The sequence below is a fragment of the Sceloporus undulatus genome, chromosome 3, assembly GCF_019175285.1.
Source record: "Sceloporus undulatus isolate JIND9_A2432 ecotype Alabama chromosome 3, SceUnd_v1.1, whole genome shotgun sequence".
Taxonomy (NCBI): Eukaryota; Metazoa; Chordata; class Lepidosauria; order Squamata; family Phrynosomatidae; genus Sceloporus; species Sceloporus undulatus.
In genome coordinates, this window is record NC_056524.1 from 14612844 (window position 1) to 14626150 (window position 13307).

At 41.2% G+C, this 13307-nt stretch overlaps 1 protein-coding gene across 1 annotated transcript in view; it reads right to left on the reverse strand.

The window, feature by feature from the left end:
* Positions 1-303: 303 nt before the first annotated feature.
* NOX4 (NADPH oxidase 4) overlaps positions 304-13307 on the reverse strand; it is a 139679-nt gene continuing 126675 nt past the window's right edge. Inside the window, exons 15-18 of the mRNA XM_042460951.1 lie at positions 9890-9998; positions 8105-8173; positions 6431-6531; positions 304-895 (exon numbers count right to left, since the gene is read on the reverse strand). Of these exons, the coding sequence (XP_042316885.1) occupies positions 775-895; positions 6431-6531; positions 8105-8173; positions 9890-9998 (400 nt within the window). The 3' untranslated portion in view covers positions 304-774. The remainder of the gene's footprint in view (positions 896-6430; positions 6532-8104; positions 8174-9889; positions 9999-13307) is intronic.

Consider the following 13307-nt stretch of genomic DNA (forward strand, 5'->3'; position numbering starts at 1 on the left):
GCTTCTGAACACTTCCTGTGACCCTGACTGCCCAGCGAGGGATACATGATGCTGGACTGGGGCAGCCTCTAGGTGCAGGTCAAAAAGTGAAGTTGGGCATCTGGCCAGAAAGAATGGTTGTGACAGTGAATCTATTTACCCTTCTCTATAAAAGACCCAGAGGAGAAAATCTCTAGGCCCCAAACCCTGTCTTAGTGGGTATGAGTGAGTGGGAATGCATGCACCAGAGGGAATCCTCAGAGGACCATACAGAATTCTTTCCCTCTTCAATGTTATTTCCACAACAGTTCTGTCCAAAGACTCTATATTTCAAAGCAGCTTTATTTATTTGCCAGGATAGGGCAGAATTTGACTTTCAATGTATTTTCCCCCAGCTTGATCAATCTAGTATTCATTCAACCAAGGCCATTTTCTGTGATCCGAAGCCTTTTAAGTGGAGAAAGCTGAATATTTCGATGGACTGATCTTAAAACCAGCCATATAAGCAACTATGCACGTCTTCCTCTAATTGCCTTCTGCTAATTCAAGCTTCACATAGACAAGCTGCCAGCTCCTAAGATATTTGGGCTTTTTTGCATATCCAACTAGAGTGTATTTCATGTTATTTCTTTCCTTCCTAGAGTTTTAAATAATTATAAATTACGTAAGAAAATATGCTAGTCTTTGGTATGAGCAGTCAAGCTAATACTGAAGTCTTTCTTTCTTTCTTTCTTTCTTTCTTTCAACAATTGCACTCAGGTCTTCCAAACAGTGCCCGCAAAGGCCTGGAGGCTTTCAGCTGAAGGATTCTTTATTGTATTCAAACCTTGTCCCATAAGGGTTGCTGCTGTTGCTCAGTTTGTGAAGGGCTTTTGAGATTCCACTAGGTCCACAGCAAAAAACGCCAACGGTCTTCCTGCAGAAATGAAACACAGGTTCACCAAACTCATATACCTTAGCCCATGACATTTTGCTCCTCACAACTTCAATGTCCTTTTACACCCAAGAGTTTTAAAATTCTTGATGCAACAATCAGGTGTACTCATTTTTGCCTTTTAAAGATTCCTGCCAGAATTTTCAACTCTCGAGGCTGCTTCAGAAATTTACACATTTAGAAGGAGTACAGTTTGTTTTTGGAGAAATAAAATATACATAAATCACAGATACACTGCAAACATGTGACTGGAAAGAATGCAAAGGACAGGAAATATAGACAAACTGGCTTTGGTCAATTGGGGGAAATGAAGACAAAAGGGAGATTGTGCAAATAAATGCACACATAACAGAAAAAGCAAACAAATTTTCACATAAGAAGAAAAAATTATCTCTACAATATTTTTAAATCCTTTTCTTATTTCTTATGTTCAGTCCCTCTCTATTTCCAAGTATGCCATACAGCTGGCACAGACTAGGTCAATGTTGTCCTCAAACTATCTAGTGTAGCTTTTCCTGACAGACCATGAAAATTTCTTTTCTGGTCAATTGCAACCAGCAGAAACTCCATCGTTTTTAAAATGAAGAACCAGAGAATCTTATACTTCACAAAACTTGTTCACAGTAACCTCTACTGGATTGATGGTGGAATACATGGGCTAGTTGGCACGTGTTTACCTTCATAAGGATCTAAGCTTCCAGCAGCTTTTTGGGTGGCTGTAATTAGTTTAATTGGTCTAGTGCCTGAAGAGGCTGATTCAGGATTGACAGGACCCACCTCTGGTCTCACACTCATAATCTTCTGTGGGAAAGTCACAATTAACAATCCTTTCAAAGCTGCCAAGCCAGCGTCATGCTGGATGGTGTGACACCAGATGTTCTTATCACTTCCCAAGCATTACTGTCATTTAAAAAATTATCTTGGGGGGAAAACCCACGATCATCAATAAACTGTTTTGTGAATCAACTCTACCCACTGGTGCTCAGTGATGAATGAGCTGTTGAATCAGAGCTTGAATTTGTAAAAATATTTCTCCTATTTCTTTTAATCGCTGATATTCGGCGAAAATTTTCACTAAAGAAATAATTTTTAAGTTTTCATCTGCCTATAGATCTAGGCTGGAATTCGTTACCACACTTACGAAATCGCATTCATAACTGATTTATATTTGTGATCCATACATATCCAACAGTGTGAAACTAGGGAGTATGTAGGGCTGTAAAAGTCCCCCAGTCTTGATTTTATTGGGCATTAGCCACTGCGAGTGCTGGAGATCTGTTCTCCTGTTGATTGATGTGCAGCAGACTGGCATTTTCACCTTGCTCCTGGAAGTAATATCTGGTGAAAGGAAAAACTGTGATAAAGATCGTACTTCAGATTGTCACACTGAAAACTGCCCATAGGATTGGGATGGAATTGTCAGTCTGCTGCATCCAAATTGACAATAGAACAGACACCCATCATTTGTCAGAATATAAATGATTGTTATTGTTAGCAATAGTAATAGCAAGTATATTTCATCGTTGCCACTCCCAGCTTCTGGTGAGGCACTTTCCCTCCATTCCAACTGCCATTGCTGTGGGCTCTGAGGGAGAGAAGAATATAAAACACCCCAGCAGAGAGAGAAGGAAGGTCACAGTGACTATCACGAGTCCAGGGAGAGGAAGAAGCTGATAATTCTTACTGGTACTTGGACCTCTGTCTTCCAAATGGATTCCCCTCTCTTCAGGACTGAGGCCCTGAGTCAGTAGGCACTGTGTGTGCCAGCTCACAGCTGCTTTGCCTGCTAGGGCTATGAAACCAAGGCCTGATAGGGCTCTGCTGCAAAACACCCCAGTAGAGAGAATGGGAGGGCCACAGTGACTATCTGGGGCCAGGGGAATGAAGAAGCTGCTGGTTCTACTGCTACTTGGACCTCTGCCTTCCAAGTGCCTTCTAAGAAGCAGAGCCCTCCCTCCAGTTCATGGGAAGGAGATGTTGTGGCTGCCTTGCCTTCTGCTGTATCAATTCCCCAAACCTTGGGAGCTGTACTTCAACAATATAGCTCTTCTTGGGTCTTAGCCTTCTGTGTTTTCCCTCTCAAGTCTTTCACCAAACATGGGGAAACACTGCTCCCATTTTTCCAAAAACCGTTCCAATATTCTAGCAGTCTTTTAAATGGAATGGGAAGAAAAAGTGCAGTGGGGGCAACAGGGTAACCCAAATTTTACAAAGTAGGCACATGTCACCTAGTCACCAGTAGATGGCAGGCTTTTTCTCAGCATTGTTAAGGGGAAAGAAGCCAAAATGTTTGAAATAGGCACTTGGTTGGGAAAATGGATGCCATCATCATCATTACCATCATCCCACTTTTTTCCAAACTTGGAATGCAAAGTGGCTTACAATTTAAAAGAATACAATTAAAAACATTCAAAAGTGAACATTAAAATAGAATTAAACTGTTCCAGTATTAAAACACATTACTCATTAAAAGTATAAAATGCAGTTAAACAGATAAAAGTGCTTAAAAAAATACATTTTTTAAAGAAAGCACAAGATTCATGATCACTTGGAAAACAATAGGCTAATGTAGCTCTCCTTGTTGACACCTACTCTGCCCCCATGAAGACAAAAAATGTGTTTGGGTTTAGTTACACCAACAGTCATGCCAGCCAACCCAATCTGTAACCTGATGTGGGAAGATGAGACACCGTTTATAGCTGTTGTTATTATTTTTATGTGCCTTCAAGATGATTCTGACATGTAGTAACCGCTATTGTAGGGTATTCTTGGCAAGATTTATTTCAGAGATTTGGCATTGCCTTTCATTATGCTAAGTGAGTGAAAGTTGTCCAAGGACATTTCCATATGGTCTCCCAGAGTCCTGGTCCTATATAAAACCACTACACCTTGCTAGTTCAGAGGTGTAGTGTCCAACTGGCTGAGAAATGTGGAGCTCAACTATCCAACATTTAAACCATGATATCAAATTGCCTCAAAGTTCTTAGTGCCAAAATGAGAACCTGAGTGAAAATGTGACAGATCAGTACATCCCTAATCAAGAAAGCTGTCTGTACAGCCAAGCATTTATTCTTATGTCATGAAAACTGATTTTTCAATCCAAAATGAGATGTAAATTAATCTGTCCTGTCATTCTTCATCAGTACAACCCATGCTAGGCAAAGAGATGGTCAATCCCTGACATCTCCTTTGAACAGATCAGGAAAGAGATGATGCAATAATATTTGAAATCTGCTACTGGCCAGGGCTAATTGCCAACCCTGGACAATAATGGGCTAGCTGAGTGAGCAGTTTTTATGAAGTAGTGACCTATCTTTCTAATTTGACTGCACAATGAAGAGGATGGCTCATGCTATCCCAAATGCATGGGAATTAGTGGATGCTCAAGAGATCCACCTGGCTGAAACCTAAACCAAGCAGAATTCCCTTCTTCACGTCTCTTAGTTCCTGGAAGGTCTACAGATTGTTCGGAGTAAATGAGAAGCACTTTCCCCAAAGTGAGGGCAGAGCTTTGGATTACAAACTCCAGAATCCACTAGCTTGTGATCATGCTGACTGGAGGCATCTGGCAAAAAGCTTGCAAAAAATAATGACTGATGGATAGTTTCTAAATTTTCCATGTGTTTTCCAGGTCATTTTTGTTTTGCACAAAAACAGTCCAAAAGTGAAGAAACCATAACTAAGGCTTAATACAGACTGTCCCTTTGCGGCGTGCCCATGATGTGCTAGAGTTGCTCGGGGGCGGGGCATGCACACAGCCCGCAACCCTAGCATGTCATGGGTGTGCCACAGTTGCGCAGCACCATCTAGCTGGTGCGTGCAGCGATGACGTGCCAGCAGCACAGCGTCCAAACAGGGCTGCACCGCTGGCACGTCATGCCATTGCTGGCGCTTTGGTGCAGCACAAGTACGCTGCAAAAAAAGAGCTGCTTCTGCATGCTCCTTTTTTGCTGTGAAGCAGCGTCACACAATTTGGTTGCTGCGACGCTGCTGTGGAGCAAGGAGATGCACCTCCCGGCGCCTCTTTTTGGTGCTCTGTACCGCGCCTAAGACACCACTGCAAAGAAGGCCTCCCCTTGACTCCCTATTGTTTAAGGCAAGCAGAGTCCTTCTAGAACAGAGATGGACAAAGTATGAGCTCCCCATCCCCAATGTTGTTGTATGACAGCTCCCAGTGTAGCTCACCATTGGCTATACTGGCTAGGACAAATAGGAACTGCAGTTCAAAACTCTCTGGAGGGGATACAGTTCACCCACTCCTGTTTTTAAAGGTCTGAACTAGCCTTCCCCAATGTGGTGCCTTGCAGATGATGCTGGGAGTTGTAAGCAATGAGGATTTTTTTCAGTGGATTCTTCTCAAAAAGGTTATATCATTTGAAGCATAATGACATTGGCCAATATTCAACCTCAGTTAAGTGTATTTAGTTAAACAGTCTCTCTTGGCACAACCCTAGCCCCACCTGATGGAAATGTCACACATGCTTCAATTACCAAAAAAATTGACCTCCTTCTCTCCATGCTGCTAATGCCCAGTAAAGTAGGTTGTGTGTCTGTATGTGTGTGTGTGTGACAGAGAGAGAGGGAGGGCGAGAGAGAGAGATGATTGTGGCAAGAGTGTCACAATTGTGACTAAGTAGTGATTGTGAATACAGAACAGTTATCTAGATTTACCTGTCTGTAACTGCACCATACTCACAATCACTACTTAATTACAATTGTGACACTATTGGCACAATTGTAATCCCACCCCCACCCACTTTGCTAGGCATCAGCTGCATGGAGAGAAGAAGACCATTCTCCTGACGATCAGAGAATGGATGAATGATATGTCTATCAGTTTTGGGTGTGGGTAGGTGAGGAAAGGTTACGTAGTTAACTCAAGCTGCTGTCATACTGCAGAATTAATGCAGTTTGACACTGCTTTAACTGTCATGGTTCCATCCTATGGAATCCTGGGCACCAGAGCTCTCTGATACAGTTAGCTAATAAAACTACACATTCCAGAACTCCATATCATTAAATCGTGACAGTTAAAGCAATGTCAAACTGCATGAATTCTACATTGTAGATGCAGCCTTCATTACATTAAAGCCATTATTTAGAATTATGCAGGAAGCGATGTAGAATACTAGACATTCATTTAGAAGAAGTGGTTAAGAATTAAGCACCCGTAAGCACAAACCTGAGGCACACAGCAAACAAGGCACCTGCAAGGATGACTGGAATACGAAACTACATCTCTATGCCCGTTATGAAAATATACAAATCTTATTCACCCCACCCACTGCCTAGTTGCCTGGAAGATGGACCATTCTGATTATGGAAGATGACAGTTCTTTTGTTCAAACTCCCTATTCCTCTGATGCAACATATTAGATAACACCCACTATCAGATGCTTTGGCATTAAATGATAGCGTTAAGCCGAAAGTCATTTCCATACAAATGTGGTTTATTAAACTCACCCTGCTCCCATCCCTCAAAGCTGCAGTACAAGCTGGGCTGGGAATCTTACTTACTGTCTGTTGCACTTGGCGATTTCATTAAATAGAAGTTTCCATCGAGGCCGCCCAATGAAAAGCCGGCGGTTCAGCACTTGGTATTTCTCTCCAATTATCTTCTGCAAGAAAAAAGAGAGATTGGCTTTGGTGTGCTTCACCAACTACTGCAGATCAATTACCCACCACTTAGGGCTCGTCAGTCTTAAACACACATTGCATGTGTTAGGGGACACAAGGTTGCTGCAACCGCCTGTGTTTGGCACAGCAAGATATGTATATGTGCTTCTATGCAGGGCCAGTCCTACCATTTGACAAAAAGAGGCACCTGCTCAGGCAGCAGATATGAGGAGGTGGCAGAAAACACCACACAACCTGCCCTGTGGTTGGAATCAGTGGAGAATACCAACCCATTTTCAATATTAAAGATTTAATTGCCAGTCAAGTTAGCTACTTTACATGGATGGATGGCCAATGCCATCCTATTTATTCATTTAATTTGTGTGCTGCCTTTCTCAGCTACTTTACATGAATAGGTGGCCATCTTATTTATTTAATTTGTATGCTGTCTTTTCCCCAAAGTGAGACCCAAGGCAACTCCCAGAAAGAGTCACTTAAAAAGCAGAATAAAACAAATCAAAAACAAAATCATCATATGAAACAATATAAAATTAAGAGTACATAAACAGTTATTTAAGAGGACAAAGTTTTAAAAGGAAGCTTCCCTGTTTAAACATTAAAATGTGAAATGCTTAAACAAAAGGTGTTTGCATGCCTGGGAAAGGAAGCCTCTTCCCCTCATGAAATATTTGGGATCAGCCTCCTGCTTCTGCATGTGGGAGGTCTGATGTGAGATTCCCAAATAGGGTTGGTGTCAGCACCAGGTATCCCTGAACAGCTGGCTTCAGTAGGGCAAGACCAAGGGCAGACCCTTTAAGAGAATAGAAGTCATGGAGTCCAAAGTCTTCAGCAGGAGTTGGCTGGGTCCAGGGTTGCTCCAAGGTACACTGTATGTTATTTAAGAAAGCATATATACTATGGCTGTTGTGGTGGACTGATCATTGCAACAAATAACTCACATCAGTAACCCAATGAGGGAGGAGTAGTCCCACCACAGAAAGGGGGCCACTTTTTAAATCTAGTAGTTCCACTGGAGGTCAGGAAACCCTGCTTCCATGCTAGTTGGGACTTAACCCGCTAAATCAGGGCAGTTGGAGAGTATGGATTCTGCAGCTAATTATCATAGCTATCATACCACATTACCACATTACATTCTTATAGTACTGCTATTCTGCTTTTACTGCTCTGGCTGCCACCTGTAGCATCCTGAAGTTTGTAGTTCAATGAGGCCTAAGAGCTCTCTGGCTAAACATTCTAAATGCTCCTCCTTAAACTGCAAATTCCAGAATGCAACAGGAGGCAGCCAGAGCAGTTAAAGTTGAATAGCAGTGCTATAAGAATGTAGTGCAGTAATCTAGATAATTTTGCACAGCAGTCTGGGAAAAAACATTTGTGTAAATACAAGAATTGTCAGCAGAAAGGGCAAGAAATATCTCACCATCCCGCATGGAGATCAACAGTGTGTTTTTCTATTCTTCCAAGCAAAAATAAGAGAGCTGAATATTTATATGCCCAGTTTTTGGGTGTTTTCCAAAGATCCCCCCATGCAGCCACAAACTCCATTTCACTACCTACCTGTATCCCATCTGTTCGACTGAGGTATAGCTGGATATTTACAAAATCTGGTCGGTTTTCTTGCCAGAGCTGAAACCATTGTGTGACACAAAAAAGGGGGTGGAGAATACGTTAAGAAATTTTTCAGTTTCTCTTAAGCACAAACAATAAAGCCACTGCCAAATCCCCAGCCAGAGACAGATCTTCCACCCATGGTGCCTCAATGTCGACCATTATGTGCATTTAAGTGCACTTCTCGTTTGATTAAGTTGAAATATGCAGAGAAAAACCTTGAATGCTGAGGGTAGTTTATGGAGAAATATATCATTTGACCAAGGTTGTGCTCTGGACTGAAGTTGCTGTATTTGTTACTGCAATAAATGCAGAAGGGATTGTCAAACAAAAAGAAAAAGTGGAGGAGGGAGGGAGAGAGGGAGGGAGGGAAGGGCAGGCAGAGGGAAAATAAGTAATTTATTTTAAGCAACTGAGGAGGGTGGAAGCTGCAACATTTTGCTAAGTTCTGCTTGTGAGTTTGTATGTATATACAGTTCTATTACTCAAAATACTTGGAAAATTTTAACCACTGTCTGTAATAGGTAAGAGGGTTTATTTTTAGAAGATGGATTAATAGTATCTATGTATGTAGGCATATATGTAATAAAATTTGTATGTCCTGACTACATTTAAGAATTCCAGGGCAGCATGCAATGAAATAAATATAAACTATTTTCAATTATTTAAATTTGATAAAATCACTAGTAAGAGACCACCACTTCCCTATGGGAATCTGGAGTATAGACAAAAACCTTTGTGCATGGCTACAGTAACCATGACAGTAATAATTCAGTTACCTTTTTCATTGATCAGCTCCAGGACATTCTTCCTAGCTGGATTGTGACAACACAAAAGCTTATTTCTCTCCATGGGGTTCTAGATGTATATTTGAAAAGGGATGTGTATGTGTGTTTTGAATATCTTCACACATCCATCTCCCAGATGTAGTAGGTATATTCACTTATGCACACATGAGTGTGCACACATGATCTCCAGTATCCATAGAGCAAGGCATTTTGAAGTAACAGTTTTATGTCCAAAGGGATACTTTGTGGAGACAAATGGACACATAGAATGTAATCAGTGAACCACAAAATTCCCACCGATGGGAATTTTGCATGTTACTCTTTTGGAAATCCAGATCATTTGTATTTTTAACCAATTTTTCATGGTTTGATAAAAAAATTTAGGGATTTTTCTACTTATGAATTCAGGTATTTTCTGGTGATGCTAGGATACTGATGTGTTTAAATGTATTTGCAGTTCAGTACTGACTTCCTCTTTTAAAAACAAAAACAAAAACAAAAAAACAAAAATTGCATTCAATACAATGCGAATGTCAAGATTGTATGTAGCAGAGAAGCTGCCACTTATGAACCTTCTGAAGTAAACATTCCTTTAAAAATACACTGCCGTGTACAATTCCCAAATGTCACTGAACTTCAAGAATTGGTGTTTGTCAGACTCTTCCACGGGCAAACTTGCAATTCAAACCTGAACTCAATGGGGCTTACTTTGGAGTATACGTTCACAGGATTGAAATGTTTTTGCACAATCCTACTTGTTTACTCAGAAGTAAGTCCCATTGAGTCCAAGGCAGTTTACTCCCACACAATTGGGTGCAGGAGTGCAGGTTCTGTGCCCTTTCTTGCATCCCATCATGGGAGAAAGGAGTATAAATGCAATCAGTCAGTCCATTAGTCATAAAGTACTGAAGATTTCTTCAAAGTGAAGCCCAGAAAATTCACTTACCTTCTGATGCAATTTGCAGAGCAGATCAGCAAACCAGTGAAAAGACTGGATGTCTCTGCACACCCATATGAAGTAAAGTCTCCTGATTTTGTAGCATTTCCATTCATCCCTGTATACCCAGACCATTTGGGGAGGGGGGGATTAAAAATTATCAGTTAATCAAAAAATGTCAGTTTTAACAAAATGTGGATTGATTGGTAAATTTTTGTGCTTCTGATGTTTAGCTGCCATTTCAAGTTGCAGCTGTGCAACTTGGTATGCCCACTGCATTATGAGTCACTCTATATCTGCCTTCATCTTATTTTATGGATGTCTTTGACTCACTCAGCTATCCACTGGTGACTTGACTCTCATTTCATTTTAACCCCAGTGAGAATTTACATACATAGTTTTTCATATGCATCACAGAAAGAACAGAACCAACCCAAGGCTTTCCACAGCTTGGAGCTAAGAATAAGATGACACCCTTCCAATCAGATGCATGGTACAAAAGCCAATTAGACTGGAAATTTCATAATACTTCCACACTGAAGGTGGGAACTCATACTCTGTTGCATATGAGGACAGTAGACTAGATCACTATAAAGTGGTGTACTTGTGCCGATACTAGGGTTAGGGAGCACGCACCATCCATACGCTCCCTAACCCTAGTATGGGACTGCACCGGCATCATGGTGGCCTCCCATCTACACGGGGCCGCCATGATGTTGGTGCCGCTGCTGAGCGTCCAAACGTGGCACACAGGAAGTGGCATCATAATGGTTGCAAACTTCATTCCCGCACAAGAACCAGATGGCCCCAGGAATGAAGCCATGGGATAAAGGGGCCAGGTGCACCCTTTCTCCCATGGCTGTGCCTGTCAGGGTGTCCTGGGGGCATGAAGCCTCAAGGACACTCTTTTCCAGGACCATGGAAAAGTGGCATTTTGCTGCTTCTCCATGATTCCAAAAAGTGTCTGACTGGGGCCTCTGGGCTGCCGGTGAGGCTGCCCTGGCCCCAATCCGGTGAGAAAAGGGGCGGGTACAGGCCGCCCCTGAAGGGGCAGTTTGTACCATGACTAGCTTAGCAGACAGGATAGGCTGTCCAGGAGACACAGCCAGTGTCAGGTTTCTGTCAGATCCTGTTTTAAGTTATGGTTTGCTGTTGTTATTTTTCTTTTCATACTGGTAATGTATATAATCTATAAAAGTATATTTATACATGTTAAAGATAATATCAATTGATGCCGGCATATAATAGAAGCTTGGTAGTTTAGCTGATGGGAGTTGTAGCATTTGTTCTGGAGAAAAATAACTACTTGGGTAGAGAATGCACAGATATGTGTGGGAGGACACTAGTACTGAATCCCATCATGGGAAAATGAAAAGACCTAAAGTGAAAATATATGTGAGGGATGAGTTAACCAGAAGGGGTGCAAGAGTGTTTTGGTTTATGAACAAATCAAAGCCTGTGCATTTACAGTAGGTGAGCATTGCTTATTCTATGCTTACATTAGGAAATTATGCTAGTTTTGTCTGCAGAAGTCATACTGTTAATTTCTTTAGTTACTGGAATAAAGTTTTGTTTTGGAATACAGAAGACTGATTTCTGAACTCAAAGGAATGAGAATTTCTGACAGCCAGGACCTTCAATGACTCACTGCCACTTATCATTGATTCCAACAGCTAGTAGGGTTAAGGCAGAGATGGGTATCAGTTTCAGTTTCAGTTTGGAATTAAGCAATTGCCTTTTTAGTGAACATACACAGGGAGAGCCATGTTGGCCAAAAAGCCAAATACAAGAACATCCAAAATCCACAAAACAATGATACCTTTATCAGACCAACTAAAAATATACAAAATGTATTTTTGAAGCTTTTGAAGCTCCCCAGGATTCCTCATCAGGCAAAGGTATTACAAATCATACCGGAGAAGAAGAAGAAGAAGAAGATATAAAATAATGATGTTAAATCACAGCCCTACATTTTGTCAAGATGTTGTTTTTGTTGTTGTCATTTAAAATTGTCTGAAGGGATACTTTTTACTTCTTTTGTTGCTAATGGAGTTGAAATTTTATTGCCTGGAATGTATGACTTTTTGGCTCCCAGAGCCCACGTGGCCAAAGAGAGGAGAGGCCTCTGCCTGCATTGATATCCCTCCTCAAACCATCTTAACTGACAACAATGAAAACAACACCTTGGCAAAATGTAAGCCTGCGACTCTACTGTCATTTTCTTCTTTGTCTCCTGTATGATTTTTAACACTTTTGTCTGATGAAGAAGCTAATGGAGCTTCAAAATTTTGTGTATTTTTGGTTGGCCCAATAAAGGTAGCTGTTATTATTATTATTATTTTGTACTGTCTTTTTAGCTAGTTAAAAGATGAGATGTTTTTTAAAAAAACTGGAAAAGGGCAAAAGCTAGATTGATAGATTCACTCATTGGGGAAGAAGGCATTGAGCCCTCTTAAAAATCTGGGTTTGAATCCTGGAGTATTTAGTCACATTTATGGCACTGCATTAGGTCTGTCACCTCTTTTTATGTTCTGAGTTAGTCTTCATCTTTAAGACCATTTTGGCAGGCAGATTTGTCCCACTGGAAATAAGTACACCTTACTTAATTTGGCTAGTACAGGTGACTGAGAAGTTCACTTTGGTTGATTTTGAATGTGAATTTACTAAACTATAAATATTTACATGGGCCTGTTCCCACGGGCAAAAGGGATGTGCTCAGCACGTACTAGGGTTAGAAAGGGGCATCCTTTCCGGATGCTCCTAACCCTAGTACGTGCCGAGCACGTACAAAACGGCGGCGCCCATTCTACATGGGCGCTGCCATCTTGACGTAGCGAATGCTTAGCGCCCACATGTCTTGGCGCCATTATGATGCTGCAAGTGCACCATTGGCACTTTGTGGCATCATAATTGCACCACAAAAAGAAGCCACTTTTTGCGGCTTCTTTTTGCTGCATGGAGCAGTTGCGCGGTTTGGCTGCTGAGGCTGCTCCGTGCAGCAAATGAGGGTGCTGGCAGACCGCCCTTTTGGGTGGTCTGGAAAGCACCATGGATTCAGAACAGACAGAATTTGAAATTTAAATAATTTGAATATGGGAGAAAGTGCAGCTAAGCCCTACTGCATTACACAATTAAAGCACTATGATTTGACTTTAATTGTCATGACTACATTGTATGGAGCCCTGAGGTTTGTGGTTTTTGGGACGCACAAGAGCTCTCTGACAAAGTATTCTAAGCACCCCTCCTTAAACTTCAAATTCCAAGACTCCAAAAATGATGACATGGCAATTAAAGTGGAATCATAGTGCTAAAATTGTGTAGGGTAAAGGAACTCTCATATATTCACCATCTTAGCCATTCAATTTACTTTCCTTAAATATTATTATTATTATTATTATTATTATTATTATTATTATTATTATTATTA